General features: G+C 39.3%; 1 protein-coding gene across 1 annotated transcript in view; it reads right to left on the reverse strand.

Moving 5' to 3' along the window:
* Positions 1–5,751: 5,751 nt before the first annotated feature.
* The window catches only part of iars1 (isoleucyl-tRNA synthetase 1), a 48,299-nt gene continuing 26,083 nt past the window's right edge, over positions 5,752–27,967 (reverse strand). The window contains exons 17-34 of the mRNA XM_010746395.3: positions 27,697–27,783; positions 26,529–26,612; positions 24,568–24,712; positions 23,544–23,664; positions 23,352–23,443; positions 22,816–22,893; positions 22,198–22,319; positions 20,136–20,238; positions 19,715–19,798; positions 16,598–16,772; positions 14,494–14,606; positions 12,345–12,440; positions 9,585–9,761; positions 9,179–9,299; positions 8,894–9,019; positions 8,159–8,305; positions 7,147–7,299; positions 5,752–6,878 (exon numbers count right to left, since the gene is read on the reverse strand). Coding sequence (XP_010744697.3) covers positions 6,796–6,878; positions 7,147–7,299; positions 8,159–8,305; positions 8,894–9,019; positions 9,179–9,299; positions 9,585–9,761; positions 12,345–12,440; positions 14,494–14,606; positions 16,598–16,772; positions 19,715–19,798; positions 20,136–20,238; positions 22,198–22,319; positions 22,816–22,893; positions 23,352–23,443; positions 23,544–23,664; positions 24,568–24,712; positions 26,529–26,612; positions 27,697–27,783 — 2,107 coding nt within the window. The 3' untranslated portion in view covers positions 5,752–6,795. The remainder of the gene's footprint in view (positions 6,879–7,146; positions 7,300–8,158; positions 8,306–8,893; positions 9,020–9,178; positions 9,300–9,584; positions 9,762–12,344; positions 12,441–14,493; positions 14,607–16,597; positions 16,773–19,714; positions 19,799–20,135; positions 20,239–22,197; positions 22,320–22,815; positions 22,894–23,351; positions 23,444–23,543; positions 23,665–24,567; positions 24,713–26,528; positions 26,613–27,696; positions 27,784–27,967) is intronic.

Here is a 27,967-nt window from a genome sequence, read left to right on the forward strand (position 1 = left end):
AAGTGAAGTGAAGTAGCACAGAGATCATATTATGTGTCTGTCCTTGGTAGAAACAGAAATGCTGGGCAATGTGAACATATTAGCCCAACGTGCTGTTAAAAGAGAAAATACACTGTAGATGTCAATGTTAAAGATTTAAACACTTAGGGATCTGGTGAAGTGTAGTTTGGTATAATAATGAGAGACAGGGGCCTGATAAATAACAATGCGCATCCTTCTGACTTTGAAAACTATGCATTATGGATGATTATATATATATATTAGCATGGCAGTTGTCTTGTCAGATCACACACCTACGACTGCCAAAATAACAACCATCCCTGTGATTTTTTTTCATCCGCTTACTTATTGTGCTAGCCTGTTTAAAGGTTGTGTTTGCTGCTGTCATTCTGCAGTGGGTAACATGCAGGGTGCTGAAAATTGATTTACTGGCAGAGATTTAGATTTTTCCATTACGCAGCACACACGTGTTGCCGAGGCGGGTGGGTTAGAAACAACCCTTATTGGTTTAAGCACCCTGGTCTATCCTGCACTGTAGCAAAACTTGTTTTGTTCTCTGCTGACTGTAATGAGTTGTGTTGTCCATTATTAGAGTTAGATGACAGGGGTCATGTTCGCTTCACCCATGCTGCATACTGTATTTCTGTGATGTCAATCAGCAGATGTGTCGCTGACCTGCTCTCTTACCCGGGCCGGGATGTGCAGAGGCACAAATGGAGCAGCAGGAGCAGATGGGAGCGAGACGGATGAGAGGTGGATGAGACAGAGCTGTGTGCTTAATATTTAACCAATGAAGCAACATGCTGCTCTGCCCAGGAGAAGGAGGAGGAGGGGGAGATAAAATCATCACACTGAAGTGACACTGATTATAGAGATGCTGGAATTCACAGGTGGAAATGAAAAGTTACTATACTGCAATACTTACCCATTTTGAGGTGGCACTTTCGCTTAAGTTTTTGAGAGATTTTCAGATTTTTCTGCACATTTTTTTCTAATAGAAAATACTGTACTTGGATAAAACATGAACCCAAATAACTCAAAACTCAGGTTCTACAAAAATATGTTTTCAGCTCAATGATTGTACATTTAAGTCACATTGTCTGAAGAGTTTTACTTAAACCTATTTAAAGCATTCTTCACCAGATGGGACAACATGAAACTGTGCATACTGACATTTTGCCACACTGTTTATATGTGGTACAGTAGATATTCTTTTAAAATCTTTGGTTGTATAAGGTCATTGCAGACAATCATTGAAGAGAGTGCATTATGACAATATAAATATAATATGATTTTTATATCAGTGTGTTAAAGTTCTTTTATTTGACAGTCTTGATTCACCGGATCAGCCAAAAACAGACTTCCTGCCTGGTAATTTATACATAAACACTTTATTAATAGAATTTAAGAAAGTTGATTGACAGCATGTCAAAGCCATATAAAACCACCTACAGTATACTGTGATTAAGTATCTTAGAAATATGTTCTAAGAAAAAACATCCCAATAAATCCCACTATCCTACAACAAGAGGCTGCAGGCCGAATAAGACCAAAATCTCATGCGACAAGAGCAATTTCTTTCTTACTGCGGGTGGCCTCATCAACAAGGCCACGCTACATGTTAAATTAACATAAAGTTTTCACACCTGACTTAATGTGTTACATTAACATCTTTTGGATGTTAATGGAATCTTTGCACAGTGCAGATATTCTTCATACTTTATTCCTGTGGATCTTCACTTTGTTTCAACGCTTTGAGTTTCTCATTAAAAAACACAAACATATTTTTAACTAGAAAATTTCTAAAAAAAAATTTGAGTTGTGACTCTGGCCCTGTCGCCCCCATACATTATTATGAAATGCTCAGTAAATTTAGTATAAATACAAAAAACGTCGTTTTTTTTCCTTTTCCTTCCTTCTTGTGTTTTTTCCTTCCTTCCTTTCATCGTTTTTTTCCTTCTTACTTCCTTAATTTTGTTGTTTTTTTCTTCCTTTTCGTTTTTCCTTCCTTTCTTCCTTTCATCGTTTTTTCCTTCCTTCCTCCTTCCTTCCTCCTCCCTCCCTTCCTTCCTCCCATCGTGTTTCCTTCCTTCCTCCTCCCTTCTTCCTTACGTCCTTCTTTCCTTCCTTTGTCGTTTTTTTCCTTCCTTCTTCCTTCCTTACATCCTTCTTTCTTCCTTTTGTCATTTTTTCCTTCCTTTCGTTGTTTTTTCCTTCCTTCCTTTCATCGTTTTTTCCTTCCTACTCCTTAATTTTGTTGTTTTTTTCCTTCCTTCCTTCCTTCCTTCCTTCATTTTCTTCCTTCCTTCCTCCCTCCCCCCTTCCGTCGTTTCTTTCCTTCCTTCTTTTCTTCCCTTGTCATTTTTTCCTTCCTTCCCTCCTTCTTTTCATCGTTTTTTTACTTCCTTCCTTTTGTCGTTTTTTTCCTTCCTTCCTTTCTTGCCTCATTTTTAAATAAATAAATAAGGTAGCAGCATCATTACTGTCATTATCTCTACATTCAGTTCAATAAGGCATTTCAATGAAATGACAAAAAAAGGATGTAAGTATCAGTCACCTTCCATTTTGGTTAAAGCAGTCAATTATTGAAGTCTCATTGATTCACAAATACCTGAAAAGCTGAAGAACCAAAGTCTGTTAAAGTATCTGTTGAAGTGAGTGAGACGACAAATTTTCCTACGTTTCTAGCTATAAATGATTTCTGTAGCTTGACATTTGCGGCCACAGTCGCAGTTTACAAATTTATTTTTAGACGAATTTTTCTCTCCCTCTCCACTCTGGCAATGACATCACTCACTCTAGCTCTCGAAAATTCTCGCAATACACACCCATTCATTTTTTTTGCGTGGTTTTTGGCTATTATTGGCAAAACCATGCCGAAACTCTTAGAAAAGTCATAGCACACCGATCCCAGTGGAGCCACACGTTTTGATACCTGTTTTGTGTGTGTGTAACAAAAACTCTAGGAGGAGAAGCGAGCCAAAAAAACGGCGTAAGAATAATAAGCAGAAGAAGCGCGGTGGATAACATATAGTGTGCGCTTTCAGGCATGATTTTTGACATTTGCAGCACTTTTCCCTCCCTTCCTCTCACTGTGTTTATCGCACCAAAATACCAAGGGAAGTTCCTTTTATGTGAATGCCTACTTGGCAATAAAACTGATTCTGATCCCTTAATTTAGGTACATTTTTTTAACTCACTACTTCTACACACAATGGAGTATTTTATTTAGTGTGTTAACCAAAGCGAAGGATTTAAGGACTTCTTATACAACTCTGAGTTATCTGTGTTTGGTATTTTTACTCATAAAATAGACACAGATGAGTTGGTACTTACCTAATGTATTCTGGGTTAACTTGTGCTATACAGTTTTTGAAGGGAGACACAGTTTAGTGTACTGTGCTGGTAGTAATGGTGTAATGATTATGATCATTAATAGTACAGTAAAAGATTGATAGTGTATTTATGTGTTTAATTAGGATGCAAATTAGTACTTTTATTGTATGATGTTGTAAAGTCCACAAGGAGATGAGATGTTCTGCAGCAGCGCCCCCAACCGAGAGTTACCCGAACTGCCAACAAGCAGTTCTGCCTCCTGGCCACTTCATTAATCAACACACACACATTTCTCACTATATTGGCTGCAGACCAGTGGGGACCAGGCTTCATAGACACAAATTAACACCATGCCTGTGGACGTCAGTACCCTATAAACGTCCCCTTGAAAGCCAAGTCAGCCCAACGCTATGTTTAATCAGCAGTCAAACCAGACCTGAAGGTCAGCCACGTTATGAGAGAATGTAATGCTCAACATTGAGTGGAGAGATATTATTAACCGTCTTTTTTTTTTAAAGCCCCCAACAGAACTATGAACTGTTTTCTTATCAACGGTCAAAAGTTTTGTTGATATTTTTATAGTGAATAACTCATTCAGACCGGCTGCTAGAATTAAAAAGTGGGTCTGAGACATCCTTACAATAATAAATGGAGCTCAAAGAATGACCCAGTGGAAGATTAATTCCTCTTTCCATGGACAGTGACTTACTGGGTCAGCTGTAGGCAGAACATAAGAGACACTAGCTTTTCATCACTCAAACCTGAAGACTTGAAAGAGCACTGTGCAGGTTTATTGTTCACATGAAGAAATGAGATGGTTAACAGCAACCACCATGAAAACGTTTCTCGAAAGTGCTTATATTTAGGAAGAATGGTACCATTTCCAACCGGAGGAGCCCGATATTTCACAAAGGGTTTTCGTGACAATGATGGAGTAAGAAACAGTCAAGTGGCCTCATTTTTAACCACAATTCATCTTCCTACAGTAGCCTCTTTTCCCCAGCATACATTTTGACAAAGTAAGTCTCTTCTTTCTTTTAAAAAGACAAAACAGGGTGTCGCCTTCCTTTCTCTGCTGTTCAAATTTTCTTAAAGGTATAGTTTATCACTTTGGGAAATATGCTTCTTCACGTTCTAGCTAAGAGACAGATGAGAAGATTGATGTCACTTTCACGTCTGTCCATGCCAACCAGGTAGCTTAGTGGAACATAAAGACTTTAATCCCCACAAAAAACGTAACATCAGTTTGTGATTTTAAGGGGGGTTATGTGTGAGTTTTTTATTCTTGACCAGGTGCAGGTGTTTCCTCTACACCTGTTCTGTGACATAACCCCACAATAAACCACAAATTGTGTAGTTTTTGCCGTTTAAAAGCAGTGCTAGTAGGCAGATTTTACAACCTTCATACACAGCGCAGCTAGCCATTTCTCCATTTACAGTCTTTCTGTATACAGGTATATATAGAAAGGACAAATAATAAGTGGTATTAATGTTCTCAAAGTGAATAAGCATACTCACTAACTTGTCAAACTAATTGTTTAAATTAATTAAAAGTTTCTAAAAACAAAACATTCCAATTGGTCGATCATTTGATGTAGTTAAGGGTCCAATGTGTAATATTCAGGGCACGCTTAACAATGTTTTCATATAATCATTATGTTTTTGTCACCTTAGAATGAGCTGTGGGTCCTCTTCTTTTGAGACTGCGTCATGTTTCTATAGTAGCCCAGAACAGAAAAATTAAACACTGCCTCTAGTTAGGGCCTTTTTGCCATTTTTCACACATTTCACACATAGACAGCATAAATAATCTGTGACGTCACCCAGAGGTTTCTGAGGAGCGGCTTTTAAGCTCAGAATGTGGCAGCTCTGACTCCAGAGATCTGCCTCCTGACTAATCTTAAAAATAGGCAAAGACGTAGATCATCGGCGGACCTGAGGTGGGTCAACTGTAACGGCACCCACCTGTCAATCAAAGTGCCCATGTTGTTAATTATGCGTAACTTTAAGCCTTAATATCTGAACAGGTGAGACAGTCATGAACAAGAAAATCAGCTAAAGAGAGAAAAAACTGTTTTTGTACCAGGCTGTGAACATGTTTCTTTCTGATGTGAAGACATTTTAATATAGAGGCTCATGGAGACTGGCTCATGTTCAAGTGGCCGTTCAAGGAACTGCACTTCCACATAGGTAGGGAGTTTGCTCCTCTAAGAAGGAGAGGGTGTGACAAGGTGGCGACTACTGCCACTAAATCCTACACACTGGTCCTTTAAGTAAAGTATCATGAATCAGTTTAAATGTCTCTGGGAACCAGATCAACTTAGGTAAACACGTGTTTCCACATCGGCAGGATCCCACAGACATGATGTTGTCATACAGAGGTTTGAGTGAGCAGAAAGAAGAAAAAAATGCGGATTCTTAGTCACCTTTGATTTATTCAATTCATCACCTAAAATAGTACATTATCCTTTTGTTGCCCTTTTTATTAGAGAACCCTTTTGTCCTGAAGGTACAGTGGCCTGAAAATCCATTTCACCTCACGAATGCCTTCACAATTGTCAAAGGATTCCCAATGCAATGAACAGAATAGGTTTATCTGTTAAATTCAAAATTGTGTGCAAGCACAATAGGACAAATTGGTTTCCCAATGAGCCACAGAAATAATTACTCTGGACTAAGCTCACCTCAAATAAGCCTTGAAGGGAAGTAGCTTGCATAATTTTATCATTAGTGTAATAAAGAAATGACATCCACTGCTAGAATTGACAGCTAGAGAGGTTTGACAGTCACCCAGAAGGAAAGTTACTGAAAAATGAACCTTTGGCATTTTTTTCTGTTGTAGTTTGATGTGTGGCTTTCCTTATGTCAAACAAGTCCTAGTTTCTGTGATCAGCCACTTTACACATTCACATTCACACATCCAGTGGGTCTATTCAGCTGCTAGGTATGAATAGTCGTTCTGTTCTTGCAGAATATCCACTTTCAAGTGAAGAAATAATGTAAATCTCTTCTCTGTCCAGAATAAATATAGCCTAGCTACACTTTGTACTTTCTTAGAAAACTGTCACTTGTAATTAATGAGAAATTAAAAGACATTAAAGACCAAGACGAGGGAAAGAAGTGAAGAACTGAAGTCTTGACTAAATATACTGAATAATTAGAGCTATCATCACATATTGTAATGTGTGAAAACACATCAAAATCTCTGCCTAAAGTTGTCTTTAAATTTCAAGACGTGTGATAGTGACTCCATAGATTAACAATTGTGAACTTGACAGACAAGCCTGCTTTGCATCAGTATTTCCAAAGAATGCTGAAACACATTATGCCACTTCGTGTCTTAATCCACTGTACATCAAAGGGGCTATGGGTGGGATTTCAGTGGTAAAAAAGCATCTTCATTCAGGGAACCTGGGAGGCAAAAGTTGATGTCAGGATTGTAACATGGCTTCTCTGGATTTATGCTTCGGCAGTTGTTGGGAGAACTCTCACAAAGAGAGTTTTGGTGTCTAGAGACTTTACTGATGAATCAGCTGGCAGCTCTGAAAATCATAGAGAGACATTACATTAATTACAAAGTATGTTTGTTTATATTTATGACTAAAATGAAATGAACCCATTTAAACAATTTTTCAAAAAATCTCTCCAAAGACACTCAAACTGAGAGCAGTTTGTCTTATTTAAACTATTTAATAAAAAAGAAGTCATTAAGCAATGTGCTGTTAATTTTTCATCCATGATGCACCATTTTATTGCATCTAATCATGTTTTCTAAAGTCAATATGATATCACCCCATCTTTTCATCTTACCCTGGGTGAGGTCCTGGTCCAGGTAGAGCTTGAGCCGTCTGCTGCGGAGGCCGAAGACTTTTGCAGCCTCAGAGAGCAGGCCTGAGAAATCGAGCCCATTCTGGCCCACTGGGTTCACCAGCAGGAGGGTGCCCAGCTCTCCTGTCTGGCACTCTGGAGGAGATGAGGAAGAGTGTTGAAGAGAAGTGAACTCGACAGACTTTACCTCTTTTACCAATTAAGAAATGATTGGCTTTGTTAGTGAGACTTGCTCACAAGTCCTGGGAAAGTACCTGATCAAGCTCAAGCCTAGCCATGGGAAAAAGGGAGGAGACAGAGAGGAGGAAAGACAGATCAAAAAGAGGATGAGAAAGAGAGTCCGAGAGGCTGATCAATTGATAGATGCAGGGGTAGAGAGGCAAGGTGAATGACTTAAAGGATGAAGTTGGATTCTGGTAAATTTCCTGAACAGAATCAATGTAGCTGATTCCAGTAAATGAAAATAACTAGTTAACTAGATAAATAGTTAACTAATTGATAAAGTTTAAACCATCCAACAGTATATAGAAGTAGTTACGAGGAATGGTTCCACGTTTTTGAAAAAGCACTGGACTGAGCCAGTACACAACCCCCCATAAAAAGAGAAGCCGTTTTTACACTTTGATTTTTGTACAGATAAATTCATTTTATTTGAACCAAAAAGGGTAAATTTGGTTTGCAGTCAGGTGACATAAGTCCTAACACAAACCATTAGAAAAACAGCAGCAATACGGTTATTACTGTTCAAAATGCCTATAAAATTTGCACCATCTCAAACACAACTGTAGGACTTTCATTTGCGAGAAGCATTACTAATTTTACTTGACTACACTGATAAAGCTTGACAGCAGGAGAATTTCTTTGTTGGTTTTGATCTCTCCAGGGGATTTGTTGATCATAATTAAAAAGAGTGATGGCATCCGTATAACAGAGGGAAGGACTGACTTATCAGTTATGCATGGCTGTGTGTACAGTGTGTGTGTGTGCGTCTCACCAGCTGGTTGTGCATTGCAGAGCAGCAGGTTCACGTAAGGACACAGGAGGGTGTCGGTGGAGGGGGCAGGGCCAGGGGAGGAAGAGCCTGACGTCACTGACAAGGTTTTACCGCTCAGAGCCTGCAGGTCCATTTTGCTGGTCAGCTCTGTAATTCACACACACAGGTACGTGAACACAAAACACACATCTGGATCAATAAATCAATCGGTTTGAAAAAGAAATGAAATGTAAAAAGAAATAGAAAACTTTATCTTTCAACCTCTAATCAATTGGTACAAAAAGAAAAAAGTGTTTTATTTACTTTATTTTGTAAAGCTAGCAGATTGCAGCTACACATACACAAACACAGACCAACCAGTGCTCTGAACCTTCATGTAAACATACATAGCATTAGCTTATAGATATTGGTAAATTAGAAATAGTTTTATAGTATTCTTTGCCAATTAATGTGATAGGGTAGGATTAACAGATAAAGTAAAATCATAAAACATTCATGAAATGATTGATGATAACATACTATTTAAATGTTTTAATCAACAGAATTTATTGTATGTGTTAAGGTATGCTTTTGATAACCTATCTTTAATAATTTTAGAATATTCTGTCACATTTGGGACTCCATAATAACCTACAATAAATGTAAGTACCGTACTTTAGTTTATATGTGAGATAGGAAGTGGCGGTAGGGAAGCAACAGCTACTGTAACAATGACTCATTGAGACCAGTTCTCACCAGAGCCGCCATTGAAGAATTTGAGCTGGGTGTTGTTGGTTCCAAAGATGCTGCTGCTCACTCTCTTCAGCTTGTCCAAGTCTAGTCTGTTATCCCCTTTGGGGTTCTCCAACAGCACCACCCCCTCTGAAGAACAAACCAGTCAGACCGGATTACATATGTTGGTCAACGGGTGTGGTACATATCCTGTTATCTCAACATTTAAGCAGACCTTTAATTAGCAAAATAAACCAAGAGCAACTGCTAATGACAGTTTAACTGTCTTCTTTTTTTTCCACGCGCTACCTTGTTCTTTGTTGTTGACTTTCACCCTGAGGTTCACATAGTTGCAAGCTGGTCCATTTAGAGGGGCCCGTGGAGCTGAAGATCCCTTTATTATGGTTAGCTCCAAGTCTGAGCCCTTCAGCTGCAACAAAGAAACATAAAAGACAAGCTGACTTTTTATGTTCTTCTAAAGTGTCCGTTCTGTCTGTTCTAAAGTGTGACTTGTGCCAACCCAAAAATACTTTCTGCAGTAATATGGGAATCACTAAGTGGAATACAACAGAGGGTAACACGCATCATCTGTTACCTACATGTTTCATTAATGCTGAAAGGCTCTGGTACACAACATGCAGCCTGTTGAACTTAACTTGTGTCATACTACACTGGTGACCAGTAACCCTGTTTGCTCTGAGGAGTCCTTTCATACCTGAGTCTTTTCTTCTATGATGACACTGGCAGTCTTTGGAACAGGGAAAGGCAACAGTGGAGCCTTGGTCGTAGCCAGGATGAAGTCGGTGTGAGCCTGGATCACAGAATCCAAGTAATCGCGCTCTGGCTGGCAGCGGTAGTGCACAGTTATCTCATCTGATGGCACCAAATGGGCCTGTGATACAAGGGATTGAGAGATTGTGGCTTTTAATATGTAAGTGAATACCTCGCACAGCATTCTTCAGATACTAAGTGAGTTTTTCAGTATGAGGGGAGCTAAAAGACACCACGGACTGTTAACCATAAGTGAATAGGTCATCAAACAACAATGTGTAAAAATATGAGAAAATCCTGTTAAAACAAATGATTGCCAGGGACACAATTTTACAACAAGTCATTCTCTTGAAAGCTTTTTTTTCTTCATCTACAAGAAGATGAAATCTGGAAGAAACAATCCCCTGAAACGAGGATGTAAAGGGGGGATGAGTGGACAAAAGAAGACATGGTGGGGATTAAAAAGCAAAAAAAAACAGACACCATAGGAACAAATAAAGGGAGAAGGGAACATGGAGAGGTTTTTATTGGATGAAAGTCCATCTATTTTGGCATTGTGTGCTGCCAGCTTCCTCTAACCTTGACACATTCAAACACATTGATCTCATCCTAATCTGCAGTGTGCAGCCGTGCACACGTGTGCACGCACTCTCACACACACATACACACACCCATATTGACTGTGTAGTACACATGCACACACTCCAATTGCAGTATGTGGCTCAAGGGCAGAGGAATAACGTTAGCTAGATACAGAGAAGCAGTCAATCAATGGAGGAAGGTTTATAGGCTTTTCCTGCCAAGTCAAGGTACTGACCCTACCCTGAAGGGGCTGGTACAGTGTGTGTGTGTGTATGTGTGTATGCGTGTGAACGCAGCAGATGTAGCTACAGAGATCTCCAGTTTGTGAGCTGTCCAATAAAACCAAAAAAAATAAAGGAAATGCTGACCCCTGTTTCTAAACTCTGCATATGCTCACACACACACAACACGAAAACACAAACAGGCAAACTACTACCAAACATGTCAGAAGAATTGTTAAAAATTAATTCCCATCCCCGGGGTGGAAAATTCCTAACAGATCTCAGTTTGAAATAACTGGAGGAATTTAGCCTGGCCGAGAGCCAGTGCACACCACTGTTATAGGGGGACGGAAAAAACTGTTTGTTGCTCGTGAAAACAAGGGGCTGTTGGCTAATCCGTCTTTACTCCCCAGACCACTTCAAAGCTCCAACATTAGAATCTGAAAGGGGCCAGACTGTAATTAAGCTTCCATTAAGCCTGCCTTATGATGGAGAAACTTCTAACTGTGACGCTGCAGTGGAAAGATTTCAAAACTGCCCTGACAAATTTAGCATGGGACATAAAGAGGAAGGAGGAGGGAGGGGGGGACCGCTGATCAAAGGGAGGGAAACGTAACCAAACAGTAAAACTATTTTATTTATGCTTGGAGTATATTGTAAGGCTGCAAGTAACAGTTATTTCCCATTGATCAATGTCAAAAAAGACTGCAAAATGTCAATCACAGTTCTCCTAGAGCAGAACAAGATGTCATCAAATTATTTTTTTGTCCAGCAGAGACTAATCGTAGCAATCGTAGTCGAAAATATAACTGAATACATACATAAATAATATTTTGGGTTAGTAATTAAAATGGAGGGTAAACAGTAACAGAAAGCGTAATGCTCTACACTCACCAACTTCATTAGCTGATTTTATTTTTACAAACTAGTCTTTTTTTGGTTATACATTCAATCATTTATTCAGTCCTACACAACATTTCTTATTTTCCTCATCACATTTCACGTGTAAAATGTTGCTCATGCACATATGATGATAATAATAATGAGGTGAATCCTCATTATTATTATTGAGAGCAGACACTCTCCTGTCCACTGTCAACTTGTGAGAGCAGACAGAAGAGCAATGGAGAGCGGACGGCTGAAGACAAAGGACCACAGAGCGGAGCCACCAGGGCGCCCCGATTTATGAGTATATTTCTTATCCACCATGTATTTGTGAGCAACTGTAACAAGTACATTTCCTCAGTGTCAATCAATAAAGTCTTTTATCTTATTTGAGAAACTATAAACCTGAATTGATTAGTAATCAAAATGGATCAGTATTTTTGCTTAATAAACCTTTTAAATGATAAATTGTACTTGTTCATTAACTTTTATCTGCCCTATACTGATAAAAATATATAAGAAAGAAGATGCGTGCGGTAAAGACAATGTCAGGATGAAGCGAAAGATCACTGACAACAAAAATGTTGTTTACAGATGCATGAAGTGGGAAACGTCTTGAAAACTTTAAAGTAGTTTTAACTGGAGCTATTGTATTTTGTTGTGAATTGTTGTTGTCAGCCTTGATCATTTTTTTAATATATCTTTTTTTTTCAGTCCTAACGTGCCATGTTCCTAAATGCTTCTCATACTCAATTTATTCTCCCCTGCTTACCTGTCATACATTACTCATCATTCAATATACTCAAAAGGTATTTTCTCTTCCAGCACAACTCCTCAATCTGCCTCAGTGGCATGTTTTGCTCATCCTGGCACAGCCCTGATTACATGTATTGGCACACTGTTTCAAATGTGTCATATTCTATTCATTAAACACTGGATTGTAAAATTCATTAGTGCTGTGTTATGTGTCACTCTCGTTTCCAGAGCTAGTAGCGCTCCTGAAATAATTGTCCCACCTTCTTGCGTAGTTTCTGAATGCGGTTGATGACCTCTCGGGCAACGCCTTCATCCAGCATGGACTGGTCCGGGGAGATATCCAGCAGCACCAGGACCTAGAGGGCAACAGGAGTTTAACTGATTGGATTTTTCAAAATCAAGACAAGACAGTTCATATACATGAATATGTGTCTATAGGGATTTTTTTTCCAATTTAAATTGAAGGTTTCAGGTTTGAAGGTGCACAGATTGTGACAAACAAATTGTGTCAAAAAGTGTAAGTGATGTATGTTTATCCTTTCTATAAAAGGGTAAATATCAAAAGTATAAATTCCTTATATTTACTTATAATCAACCGTTAAGAAAACGTTAAGCTTTAATATTTAGGCAATGGGAAACAAAGAATACTGTGACATATTGTGTATTCTATTACTCATACTTAAATTTTTTTATATTCAGATAACTAAGTATGTACACTAGTTGTTCAAGGTTAGGCACACTAATCAAGGGAAAGATTGTTGACCTTCTAGCTGTAGTGGTGAAGTGAAGACATGACTTTAACACTTTAATGTTGACAGCTGGAAATTTAAAAATCAGCGTAGTTTCATTTATTCTAATCATGCACTCCCCACAAGTACTGCAGTGTGCATTTGACAGAATAATAGCAGAGACCGACAGAATTTCACATCACATGAAGACATTAAGGCAGCATTCATCTTCTGATATCATGAGTTTACCGTGGCTGAGTAATTCCTTCAGCCACATGCTACGAACTATACAACTGAAAAGCAGGGTGAAAGAGACAGAGACAGCAAGAGCTACCTTTAAAGAAATAAATCAAAAAATGATTAATGTAAAGGATAAAAAGGAAACAACCAACCAAGAAGCAGTACTGACAACTGAAGTAAAATGAGTGTCATGTTGTGTAAGGCTGAGCTGCTGGCGGCATAAACACTCCACCATGGAAAGGAGGAGGCAAAGAGATGACAGGGTGACAGAAAAGTACATAAAGCAAACAGAGAAATAGACTGTATGAGAGAGAGAGAGGGGGGAGAACAGAGAGACAGACAGATGGGTGCCGGAGAGTCAGTGTGAGCGAGTGTGTAACAGAGAGAATTAAAAAGCCAGCTCAGTAAACTGGTATTAAGGTGCAGCCGTGTGGTGTGTATACGGTTGGAGGAGCACTGATTAGAGAGGGCCTGTGGGAAACGCATACATGCTGGTTTCCACTTAGCCGTGAAATTATTTCATACATCACACTCACGGTAAAGACACATAAATGCATTTACAGTATATGGCAGCTTAGTGTAGGAGCGGAGAAACATTTATTTATTTTAGATCTGGTTACGTTACATTTTTTAGCTCAATCGACACAACAACAGTCAGCACTGTGGCAGTAAGGAGAGGGGTAGTGAAGAACGTGTGTTTATGTCTCTACTTTTATTTCTATACTATATTTTCATGTGTTAACAAGTGACTTAACTCCTAGAAAGAATAGATAAACAGAGCAATTTTGCTCATTCATAACCCTTTGTGTAAAAGTTCACAAACAAATACGTTTGATACAGTCCATTATGTCATCATAATCATGTGTGCAGCACATTATAAAGTGAATATTTTAGGGTAAAGAGAACAAATTACATTCAAAACCGGAAGAACTAAGATAAACCATAATGGGTAATTGCTACGCTTTGTATTTTTGTGCAGATTAAACAAATATAAACTGACTCCCCGTTTCAATATTTGTGCTAAGCTAACTGACTACTGGCTGCAGTTTCCCATACAAGTGTTAAGTTAGTATCGATCTTCTCATCTACCTCTCAGCAATAAAGCGAATAAGGACATTTCCCAAAATGTGGAACAACTGCTTGAACAAAATGGTGTTTTTATTGTCTCCCTGCACATAAAATGCAAATCAATGACAACAAATTTCTTGTTGACTTGTAATTAGACATCACATCCAGTGATATGAATAAAATAAGAGTCTCATCTACTTTTAAACTGCCTGAAGGCAGTTCTGTAACAACCGCACGCTTTTTTCCCTTAGTTTAAACAGCGACGCTGAATTTATACACAATAAAATTAAATTGAATCAACAATCTAATTCTTTTTCCTGATGAGTGTTCAGTTTACATGCAAAACAACATGTTTATATTATTTCAAGCTTACCTGTGCATCAGAGTGTGCTTCATACTGTGCGGCTGAGCCAGAGCTCTGGTCAAAGGTGTACATCAGCCTCAGGTCCTCCTCATGAAGCTCATGGCCGTCCACCGTGATGGATCCTGAGAATTAACAATATAAACATGTTCATAACCACAGTTATGGTACTGAACCTAAAAACAAACACCATTATATGAATGGAGCATGAAAATGAGTCAAACCATACTTAATACACAATCATGAAAAAAAAGATTACTACCGCAAGTATCCAAATTTTCCTCAGGTCGTGATATTCTTGGTAACAATAATAATGAGAGCAGTACAACACACTGATCTTTACATGTTTTCCTGTGAAAATCTAACAAGTCTTGTTAATACGGTGATATCTGTGCTTGTACGAAACTAAAATACCACCCGTCTGTTAGGAGAAAATGTATTGCTTAAGGCAGGATGAAAATGCATTGATGCGTTTGAAAAAGACTGATTGAAAAAGACTGATGAAATCAATTCTGGCTGCAGACTTTAGTGCAATGATAAACAATTAAGTACCCCACTATCCTCCTAATTAAATGCGAATAAATTGCCAACAGATTGTGTGAAATTAGTCTTTACTGGGCAGTGTTTGTCTCTTGAGAAGGATTCAATTACACCCAGTCGTACTGAATAAAGTGCTCTTTCAACTTGCATGCAGGCCGAGGCTTTGTTTTAAATCAGCTGGGGTCTGGAGCGGTATTTGCTTTGCATTTGAAGATTCCTGTCCATATTCATATGAGTTCTGAGCTTCTAAACAATACAGCAAACCCAATCTAGTCAGGTTTATATCTCCATCTTGCCAGTGGCAGCAATTACCCACGTCTGTGTTCTGACTAAAAACCATGACCATGTTTCTCCTCTCCTCTCCGCTTCTCCACAGCCAGAGGCTTGGTGAAACGGTCACTCCGTTTCTCTCTAATCCTTGATTTCCATGCTTTGATTTCCTGTGTCCCTCCCTCCCCCTCTGCTCTTTTCCACCTCCTCTCTTAACCACTCTTCTTCTAGCTTGTCAAAATGATGGGATCAAAAGGTAAAGGAGAGGAAATGCGAAACACAACCAATGGCCATGAACCTGCAATCGGTTTCTGGCCAAATTGCCACCTTTATAGTCTAGAACAAGGTTTGGAACAAGACTTTTTGAGTCATGGATTCTGCGCCATAAAAGTAATCTTGAGACACTAGTCTAACTTCCACTGACTGATCAGTTAACAGACGTGAGAGCCAGGCTAAGTGCTTCCCCTTGCCTCCAGTCTTTGTGCTAATCTAACCGTAGCTTCACATTTACTATCACATCACATCACATTACTGCGTTGAACACTAATAGAAGACAGGCAACGATCACACAGTTTAGCACCATAAAAAACGTGTTCAAACATCACATCTCGCATGTGATCACAAGTCAGTCACATTTTTGTCTGTGTGTTTCCCCTCGCCATCATTCTTCCACCATCTTCCACCACATCTATCTCTTTCCTTCCATCAGTCATCCTCGCTTTTTTTCCTTCCAATTGGCTAGACTTCAAACATCCTAGTGATTGGAAATGTTAAGTTCCCACAGCCCAGCTGACCTCCACTGCCTCGTTCCCCAGAGACTGGGGGCTCTGCTCGTCTTTCTATAATTGGAGAGACAAGATACCTTGCACTGCTTTGATCCGTACTGGAGCTCTGATTATAGTTTCAGCAGGGTTAGGGTTTGCCTTCTCAGGATAAACTGGCCGTCTGTCTGTGTCTGACTTCATTACACTGACTCATAGTTGAGTTTTTGATCAAATAAATATGATTTCAGCACAACATCCAACAATTGTGCAGTTGTGTGCAACATAACTTACTGCTCTTTATTAATTACTTGGTAAACAAAACCATATCCTACCTATTACATTATTAAATACATACAAATAATTCTGAGATACCATTTGCAGAGAATACATTTAAATGGAAACATGTACATACATTAAGTTTCCAATGTGCATATACACTGCTGAAACGTTCCTCGGCACCCTGAATGTGATTTTTATGTAACAAGCTCACAGATTTTATTTTTTCCCCACACACATCCAGACTGCCGCACACACACCAATACCTGTCTTCTGGAAGGCCTCGAGCTGTTCGCTGGTGAGCTCCTTGATAGAAGCAGTGACAGCTTTGAAGGCTCCCTTTAGTCTCTTGCCCAGCACCATGTGGTCTGGCTCGGCTCTCAGACGGATACCGTACTTGTCCTTGTCTGTTGACAGCGTCAACTGTCGCACATTAAGCTCCTGGAGGATAAAAAGAAAAGACACACACACAAAATCACTTTCTTGTAGTTGTCTGTTCATATGAGAGTACCAGAGTTGTTACTGTTGACAAAACAAACATGAAAAATCATACAAAGCGGTAAACAAATTGAAACTGTAGTGTTGCTACAGCAAAACTAACAAATTATGCATAAAGAAGAAGACGCTGTATTTTCATTATGTGCAGTTAAACTGTTAAATGCTAAAGAAAATGGACAGAGCTCTCATGACATCAGTGACCCAACTGCATTTGTTCAATTTAACCTCGACAGAGCTAATACTGCGCTCAGTATATGTCCACCCCAACCACATGCAATGTTAAAGACTTGTAATATAAGAATTCATTACACTAGGTTTCTATGACAACAAAACAAAAAAACGTAAGTAAAGTAAAATTTAACTATAATTGCAGATTGCAAACTAAACTCAATAGAAAACTTAATTCAGCATGAAAAATAAAACTTTAAATACCCCAGGCATTTACTGGAAAGAGCTGATATATAATTGAATACTGAGAGATTCACTCAAAGTGAAAGTCAGCCATGAAATCAAACAGTAAGTCAGTCAGTGAGCCATTCCTCCTTTTCAGTCAATATCTCTGCCTTTCACTACGTTTCATTCTTCAATCTAAATGGAGAGAGAAATCTGTGATCCAGTCATATCTGGCAAAGCAACAGAGATACTAAATTTAGCCGTCTGACACTAACCCTGGCCTGACACGCTCGGCTTCTTTCAGTCAATCACGCTGAAAAGTTGACTGAGACTGACTGCCACCACGGTTGACTTGCTGACAGAGAGCACAGATAAGCTACTGTAGAGGATTGAGTTAATAAATTTAAGGGCGTTGTGGGGGTTGAATATAGTTGGAACTTCTGTTCGGAGCCGAGCTTGTTTAGCGAAAATAGGACTGAATCGACGGAGGAGTGCACAGAATGAGGGCATGTATGGCGGCTTTGTGTGTGTGTGTGTGTGTATGTGTGTGTGTGTGTGTGTGTGTGTGTGTGTGATGACTTAGAAAGTGGCAATATTTCAAAGCAACTGAGCATCTTGAGCTGAGTAGAAACTCATCTGACAGTGGAGTCATCAACAAGCTTGTCAGCTACGCAAAGCTGACCAAAGCTAAAAATTTAAATGACCGTTGACCATCACCAGCTGATCCCATTTTGTGCCTACTCTCTTCCCTCCAAATGTTAAGGGGATTTGTTAAATTTATGTTTTGCCTCAAGAAATAGACAATAAAAATCTAATCAGCACCATTTAGGATTTACCATTGCTTGGTGTGAAATTGCTGAGACATCAGCACTGGCTACTAAAGAGGTCAAACCCATGAAATCTGCAGGTTCTAGTTGAGTGGCAATAGTAGCCACTACTTTATACTTTGGGAAAAGGAAATTGTGTGGGATAGGCTAAATGCTTTGTTAAATGCTGTAGGAGTCAAATTAAAATATCTAATTACCCCAGACGTGTGAAGAAAAAATCAAGTCAGCCATGAAATCAACCAATCAGCCAGTCAACAACAACATGGATTTTGATTATTGCATAGAGGTATAAAAAGGGCAAGGTCCTGAGATCGCAGAAGTTAACTTTGTTTAACTATCTGTAGGTGCTAATAAATTGCATACTACAAATAATTATAGAAAAACAATAAAATCCATTCCAAGTTAAAGGGTGAATAGCAGTGAAAAGATGAATCCAGAATTTCATCTTAACTGAAACTACATCACACCAACATTGTAAAAGAGTCTGAAGGTGTTTCCCTGGGCTGCAGGACCCTTAACTGCTCTCAATTTTTATGAAATAAACCTTATTTACTGCATGGAAGCAAGAACTCGGAAAGGTTAAATGTTTTCCCCACCAGAAATGAAACTGAGTGAGAGATAAGAAATGGCTTGAACTGAGATAAAGCTTGCACAATTCAACAGAAGCACTCTGCACACATTAACCTTACTCTGTAAATGTTCTGTCAATTTTTTTTCTGCTCAGCATCATCTGGGAACAAGAGCCAGAATTCATTTTCTATCTAAGATGGATCCATCATTTCTCAGCTTGGGACAACAGTAAGGTTTCATACAATGTTTTGGCGTGGTGGGAACAAAAGCAGCAAGTCAAGTTAAAGATGTTTAATATGTTCCTATATACGGCAGCAGTGACGTTATCTGAGTCATGTGGAAAAGTAACGACTGAGTTTTGTTGATGGAAAATCAAACCCAAAGACAAATGGAAAATGTCAGGTTAATGGGTTTCTGCACTAAAAGGCTATGACAATTAGTCTGTCATTTAGTGTAGCCATTTTTACAGTCTCTCGGACAACAAACTTCTGTAATTAATCTGCACTTTCCATTACACAACTATCCAACAATGATGTTACTTTCACAAAAAATGACAAAGTGAAACCCACAAGAAGTCGAATAAAACATCTACTTTAGCTGGAAAGTTAAACTTACTGAGAAATATTATACTGTGACATTACCGTGACTTTAAGTATGCCTACAGATCAACAGTAATGTTTGTGTGCTGGTAAAAAAATAAAAATACTGCTTCTGGCTACACTCTATATTTGATAGGGGGGTTGTGTGTGTGCCAAGTGGAGTAGATCAAATGTGAAATCATTTTCCAAGGCATCTGCTCCACCCCCTTTTTAAATTAACCAAGCACAGAAATTTTAATTACAGCTAAAGATACAAATGGTGTGTGAAGATGTGCTTCCTCTGTCGTACATCCCCTCTATCAAGTCGACATACTGGCTTTAGAGTGCCAACAAGGTTCTAAGGGATGTTTCACTTAACATACTTTATCAATACTGCAGTACTATCTTTAGTACTGATCAAAGCAAGTGAAGTAGGGAAACACTTAGAGGAAACATGAGACGAAGATGCACATCTTGCTTTCAAACAGAACACTGGTACAAAAGGGTGCTTACTTACTTCCAGGATGTATTTCTGCAGAGACTGGATGTCGTTCAGAGCCTCTGGGTCCTGGTGTATAACTACCACCTCCTTCAATGGGTACTGAAATACACACCGACATTATGGTTGGTCAGTAGCTCCAGAAGCAAAAGCAACTATACCATACTAGACTTTTTTTTTTGGATCTCGTAAATAATAGAACTGAGAATAAACCTGTCTCTGCTGGTGAACTTTCTAATAGAGGCGGTGTTTCAAAATGACTTTAAACATATTTTCTAAATTTCTAAACCGACATTTCTTGTCACTCACTTAACATAACAATGTCACTACATCTGTAAAAAGCCAATAAGAGCCAATCTGTCATTTGTTTCCTAGAGTTTTAATTCACTGTACAGTGTTACGCTGTGTATGAATGTACTGGGTAATGCTGATGATTCACCTTGACAGGCAGGGTCTTCCTGTCTCGGATCACTCTGCCCAGCTCAATCACAGACTGCATCTGGGAGACGGCATTCTCAATGCGCTTGTCAATCACACTCTCCCTGAAAAACAGAAACATGAATAAAGAAAATCTATGTCTCACCACATCATAAGTAGTGTGACAATGTCATGGTATGAGCATTTGAGCTCCCTCACTTCACTTCTCCGTGTTTTATCTGAAACTCCTCTACCTGGTGAAACTTTTGCAGTTGTAATGGGTGTGACATGAGTGAGCTGCCGTCTTGTAATAAGAGGATGGAGGGTGAGAGGAATATTCTTCAGGTAAACCTATCTTCTGGGGAAAATTCTGTATGATTTCAGGGCTCAGTTAGGGGATGTAGGTTTATTTCTGGAACAACTCACAGGCAGCATTTGTCATTTTCTGGTTAATGGTGGTTTAGAAATTCAAATTGCTATTCTATTGAAGAAAATGAATTACAGAGTGTGACATGGTTAGCAGCTCACATCTAAATAAAGACAGAGTTCAGAACCATCAGCGCCAGAGTTTAACTCAGGAGCATCCACTAATAAGGTACACTAAGACTTCCACCTCTGAATCCAAATTAGAGCTGCACAGCCACTGATAATCACGCATAATAGCGATATTAGTCTGCAGGAACACAGACTGTGTCTGTGTGTACGTGCAATGCTTGTTCATTTACTCTTGTGGGTGCAGTGTGTTCTTCCGTGCGTGCACACAATAGCGGAGTAAAATGAGAGAGGAGAGGACGCAAAGGACGGCCAATCATTTAATGAGCTGATTGAGGAGCAGCTGTTCCCACTGCCTGATTGGTAGCTGACCTTTGGGAGGAGGGTGAAGTAGTCCCATTCGACAGCAGGAAGGACAAGCGGCTAATAAAGCAGCAGCACTGAGTGCTGTCTAAGTGACAGGGGAGATTATAAGAACCATTACACAAACTTATTTCCTTTTGCTAAAACAAATGGATGTTTAATCATGTCAGAACTTTTTTTATGTAGTTAAAGATGATGCAATTAAGTTTGGGGCAATTAGAAATTCCTCCCAGGCATTATAAAACTGATCAGCCACCAAGGCCCACATTTCACTTTCTGAAGTAATTGAAGTGAAGGAAATGAAATGTTCATATTTTGTGAGCAATATCCATTTGCAGGGCTGACAGTCAAGACAGGGCCTGTGCAGTACTGTGTGGGTGTTTTAGGTCTCTGTTAAAAATGCAGAAACTCCTATTACTCTAAAAAAGACATCAACAGTCTTACTCTAAAAATAAGTGGTTTTTAAAGAAGGTAGCTGTGAACTTGAGGGAGGCTGTGCACAAGGATTTCAACGTCTTGAACCTGGTTGCTGGTTGGAACTGACTTTGTACCGCTATGGAAAATGCATCATCTATAATTCCTTTTTATCAACCAGAAACAAAGAGCCTTGTCTTTGACACATGAGCTTGTAAAGATTTGCTTTTAAGTACTTTCTGCGCCGAACCAATTAATCCCACAAAATAACAAACTAATAAATGGAAGACTTAATCAGAGTGGTGGAAGATGAAGTCGTGAACAGCAGGGAAGAAGAGAAAAAAAAACTGGTTAAGACACAAAGAGAACAGCTGCTGCGAAGCCTGACAGTTATCTAGGAACTACTGTAGACTCTCGAGTTTCAAAAGCTTTTACTCAGAGGACTTCAGACTGTGATACGGTTGGGGGAAAGTAAGGCTACGAACTCTGGCTGAAACTGATTAGGCTCTGGATCAGCAGTGGATATCCTGTGAGAAAAGTGACTAACACAAGGGGGGTTTCTGTGTGAGCTGCAGGGTGACTGTGTGGCAAGAGCGGAAGTTTTTAAACTAGACGACCTTGGTTACACCACTGTGGTTGAAGTACAGATTCTGTAAGCGTCAGGTGGTGCTGTGTAGCTGATGCTAAAGAGAGGGCAAATGTATAATCCCTTCAGATTATTATTTATATTTATATACTATGACCAACTACTGCAAAGCAAATAAGCAGTCAAAGCAGTAGATGTTTCTTTACGCTTTACTCAAGATTTTTCCAACCTGACTTGGGGCAGCATGAGATAGTGGATGCTGCTGGTGTCCTTCTCTTCAACCGAAGCAGGGTCAATGAGGTGACGCAGATTTTGGTACATCATTTCTGTAATGAAGGGTGTGAAGGGAGCCTGAGGGGTAAGAGAGAAGAAAGCAAGAAGACATGAAAGAAAAGGGAAGAGAAGATTATTAGATGCTCTGTGCTGTAGTTTACATTTTCTGACTTAAAAGGTCTAAAAGTCAGAGGCAGCTTAAATAAAAAATGTTTTTCTCTCTCAAATGGTGCAAAAGTTTAAATAATTGTGCCAGAGTGAGGTTACAGCTAATGTGATCCTCTTCCATTTCAACCACGGCTAATTAATTTGTATCGCTCACAGCTGATCTGTATTGATCTGGGATAGCGTGCTTCTCGCCTCACATGCAAACATCTTCAATATGTTATAAATAAAAAACTCCGACTGCTCATGGATTATTCATAGCCATGCAAGCACACACACACCCCTTCCATACCAGCATTATTTTTTTGTCTTGCATGCACAAAAGTAAAAACCTCACCACGAGAAATTTCCTCCGTACAATCTCTTTTCTCTCTTAGTCTCACAAACACTCAGAAACATTATGACTCACCATTAGCCTGCACATGGAGAACAGAACGCTGAAGAGGGTTTCCAGCGCCCACAGGCAGTCCTCTGTGCCACTCTCTCCCTACAAAGTTCACACATGCATCAATACAAGCGGTCCCCTTGGAACGGCGGAAAGATAAATGTGCTCTAGCAGACATCAGTGCATGGATCCCCAATCCACGATCAACCTAATGTTGACCAGGAGAGCCACAAACTGATTGCTATAAAATGACCACAGATGGAGGCCATGATCAAGAGACTTCACTGTTTGCATTATATGAATGAATAATTTATGTGCACAATAAAGCGAAAAGAAGAAAAAGTACAGTACACAAAATGCAAAGAGTAGCACCATCTGTTTTTATGCGTATGTTTTATGTAAATTATATGTTATATAATTATACTTTTGACTCATCAGATCCTTCTACTACAAGTAATTGTCACTCCTGGGACTCTATACATTTTAGTTATTAGCCTGCACCTTGCATCTTCCTTACATAAACTCTATAAACAAGCACTGAGTCAGAGATGTTATCTCACCTTCAGACGGCGTCTGTTTGTCCTGACGTACCAGTTAGTGAGCATATCGACAAACTTGACCAGCCGAGGCACGACGGTGTAAAGACGGTAAGCTGCAACCAGAAACAATTGTCAGCTAGTTTACACTGAATATAGTAACAGTGTTATTAAGTTTCAAGATACAATAGATTTGACGATATTAATTTGTCTCACCGTCCATCTCAGCCTTGAAGAACTGGATGAGGGACTGTGTAAAGGACTGAATCCATTTGTCCATGATGTTGTCACTCTGCTTCGCTGTGTTTTCATTGTACAGGAACTGGTTATCATCCTCCTACAACACATAAGTACACAAACACAGTTAAACAAAGCATTAACACAAATTAACCCCAGATAATTTGATTGGACTCTTATTATCACTGATGTGAAGCAGCTGAAACCTGTATCACATATCAGGAAGAGATGTTGATGAAAGCCATCTACAGTCGAGCAAAAACAAGCTCTGTAGCTACTGTGCTGCTTTTGTCAAATAGCCTTATAACAGTTATAACAGAATTTCTTTTTTTTTCTTTTTATTTATACTTGCTGCTTCTCCAGATGATCATCACATAGCAAAGTGCCTGAATTAGTTTGATGTTAGAAGAGATCAAAGGAAATAAATGGTAAATGAATTTATAAAATCCTCAACAACGAACATCTTGTGTTTCATTACTTTTAAAGTTCTTTTGAAGATCTTTATGCCTTTTATTACAGACGTGACAGTAGAAACAACAGAACAAGAGAGGAGAGGAATATGGAAACGACATGCAACAAAGGTCTCCAGCTGGACTGGATAATGTTGTGGTTCATGGTCTCTGCTTTAAACCACTAGGGCACAAGAGCACGCCAACATTTGGCATCTTACAGGAGAATTTGGACAGCACATGGAGAGTAAATGAAGTGCTACTCTTTGTAAAGAATCAGCCGGCTAAAGAAATATTACAAGCTCTTTTTTTTCTTTTTAAACCACTGCTCTCACATGATAGATTTTAATATGCAGAGACAATCTGGCAACAATGTCTTGGACACAAATAAGCAGCTATCAGTTAACTCTTGACAGGGTGTCAGGGGAAGGGATTACTGCACCATTACTACATTACTTCATCAGGCTAACAACTTTCTAATCGGTTAAAATAGTGACTGCTGTAGTATTTAGCAGTGCTTTATTCTTATTATATTCTATTTGTTACACATGTACCTTTTGTAACCTTTGTACGTTCTGCACCAGGAAGCGATAGGCATTATACCACGGCAGGAAGACATCCTTCAGCACGTCTCGCACTCCATCCTCTTTGAAACGCAGGTTCTCTGCTCTCACTACAGGAGAGTTGATGAGGTACAGTCTACAACAGGAGACAGCAAAGGAGTTGGTGAGTACTGCAGGACTGGTGAGTGAAGCATGCAGTGTCTACACAGGTAATGACTTAAATGTGTGCATAGGATGTGTAGAAGAGAGTGAAGCTTTACGTGTATGTGGACCGACACAAAGTTTGTGTTGAGGGCAGAGAGATGCAAGTGATAGTCAGAATAAACTTCACAAAACTGAGCAGCGCTGCCCCAGTTATACATTCACTAAAGTTACTTTAAATGTATGCTATATGGGAAGGTACAGGCCACCATAGCAAGAGTGTTGTGGGAAAACAAAGTTTGCACAGAGGGAGCTATTTTAAACTTAAGTCAAACAAAATCACTTATTTTGGAAGAAGGAGCAACATATAACCTGTAGTGAAAGAGAACGCGTCGAATGCCAGAATGCCGAATATCAATACATTTGTTTATTTAGTTTCTTTTGTGATTTATCAACAGGATTAACAGATGTACTCTATACAGAATATGCTTGATTATTCAAACTATATGAAATGAAATCTTAACAGTATGTGTGTGTTTCCAGTGGCTGATATATGGAAAGCAGTGGTTTATTATTATGATCCCCATTAGCAGCTACAAGCCACAGCTACTCTTCCTGACAAGACTCAGATACTCTTGAGATTTTGTTAAGTTTAATAAATGCTATCTTTGCCATGCAACAAATACTTTGGTTTATCTCGATTTCTCTAACCATGATAAAGATGTTTCAAGCCACTACGCAACATTAGTATCTAGGTCATATTTCAATAACTACACGGTGCACATCGGACACCATTAAAGCAAAGCATTAAAGCCTGTGAGGCCGGCTATATCTTCTGATAACAAAGCTATTCAGCTGTCAGACATATCTGAATTGTAATGACTTCACCAGTTGGGCTAAATGTCCTCCCTTGAATATGTTCTGCACAAATTTCTGGGCCAGAACCTAATTTTACCAGCAGCGAATTAATCTTTTTCTCTTAATTAAAGCCAAGTAAACACACTGTTGACAGGACAACAACAAAAAAATAAGAATAATCCATATAAATATAATAGTCTGTGGCAGGTATCAGCACACAGTGTAGACTGGTTAGAAAAGGTTTTGATGATGATTCTGGAAGAACATGATGCAACTTAATGCAATAGGCCATGAGTGATTTTAATAGCAGCAGCTCGTAAGATATAAAATGCAGAATAGGCAGCACCATCAGTCGGACTAATACTTTCTAGCACCTTAAAATGAGCCACCATGAAGACAGTTGGTCGTCACCTCACCCAGTTTGACTGGAAATACGTTAACACGTCGAGTTCCTGTGTATTATATAAAGCAGTCATACTTATGAAGCTCACTGTAGCATAACAGCTATACTGTAAATAAAGTTTTAAGGCACAAAATGGACATACTCTATTGTCAATCGAAGCCTAAAAGAGAAACAGACCGTAGCCTCTCTGTCTTTTTGCCTCAGCAGCTCACTCTTCATAAGTCTATATGTGAGCATATGGTGCAACGACATAGTGCTTTATTCATTAGGCCATATGGACGTGCACTCTCACTGCTCAGGGCAAAAGAGCAAATATATAAGGGGAAACAATGTGTGTACGCATGTGTATGTACAGTATGCGTGTGTGAAGTATGTGTATACTGTATGTAGGACTCAGAACCTGCCTAGTTAAGCGTGGCTAGTGACTCAAACCTTTTAAAACCGTGCCTGCGAATAACATAAGGTAGGTAAACACAGGGAATCCTGCCACTGGCACTCATGCTTCAGATACACACACTCACACTTGTTCACATTCAAGCACAGATCTGACCTGAGGGCATCGGCTCCGTAGCTCTGCACTATCAGTGCTGGATCTGGGTAGTTCTTCTTGCGCTTGCTCATCTTCTGTCCATCGCTGCAGGAACGAGACAAGCAAAGGCATTAATGCACATACACATGCACAAAAGTGCATGTTAGGAACCATGCACTTGGTATTCAAATTAGTCCTTCCAGGTCAGCAGGCCTGTGAGCACAGTCGCTGCATTTAGACCCCAGGGCTGAAGAAAAGTAGTTCTATCGTAGAGCGGCTAAATGTTAGAGCACCCATAACCGCACTGAACATAAAAATGTAACTAAAGAGGAGGGTAAACTATCGATTATAAAAAATGATTTCTGCAGAAAATTCTTTAGAAATGTGTTTGAAATTAACTGAAAGAATAAGAGACAGTTTCTTGATTTTTCTTACCGTCAACAAATCCCATTAAAGACAAAAAATGGACCAAATTTTAAAAGCCTTATATATAGTAGCTTATTCCTATGAGCCATAAATCTCCACTGTTGTCCACAGAATATTACCCACAACTGTGGGCCATGCCGTTGACATGTTTCCTCATTATTATGAACATAAGCACTGTAGTTTATTTTGAGTCAATGAGCCATAGAACGTCCTGCAGCTGTAAATACCCACTAGTGCACTAAATCCGCAGCTAAAAATAGTCCCGAACAAACTAACCATTCACCTCTGTTAGACTAATAATCAGAAAAAAAAGAAAACTACCAAGAATTTTTTTTTTTCCTTTTTTTTTTTCCAAGATATTTTTTGGACATTTATTGGATAGGATAAAGAATGAAGAGTGACAGGTACGCAGGGAGAGAGACAGGACATCAGGTAGCAAATGCCCACAGGTCGGATTCGAGCTCTGGGCCGCTGCACTGAGGAGTGAGCCTCCGTACATGGAGCACACACTCTACCTAGTGAGCTAACCGGCGTCCCACATTTGTGATCCGTTTGTGGAGAGTTCAGTCTTCTGCAAGAACAAACGGGCACAGGGCCATAGACAGTGCAGCAAAATTGTATTGTAAGTATTTAGAGACAGATCATTTCACAGCATTTGCTGACAATAAGAAAAATATAGAATAACTGCGGTGTTAATATTTAATGACAATGAAATATATTTGCAAATTAAAGAAATACGAGGATGAGCGAGTTGTTAAGTCACCTTGCGAGTACCAGTCCGTTAACAATGACATTCTTGAAGGGCGGTTTGCCAAACAGTGCTGTGGAGAGCACCAACAGGGTGTAGAACCTGCAGAAGGATACAAAAAAGGGTACACACGGTCAGGCTAAAAAGGTGGACTGAAACATTTCTCTGCGGTACAATTTAGACAAACATATTTCTTAAATGTAATTTATTTATATCTAAGTCCTTCAGGAACACTTCATTCATGCTCTGCTCTTGTCAATCCCTTATATTCACTCAAGAGAGAAGG

Source organism: Larimichthys crocea, chromosome VI (assembly GCF_000972845.2).
Source record: "Larimichthys crocea isolate SSNF chromosome VI, L_crocea_2.0, whole genome shotgun sequence".
Taxonomy (NCBI): domain Eukaryota; kingdom Metazoa; phylum Chordata; class Actinopteri; family Sciaenidae; genus Larimichthys; species Larimichthys crocea.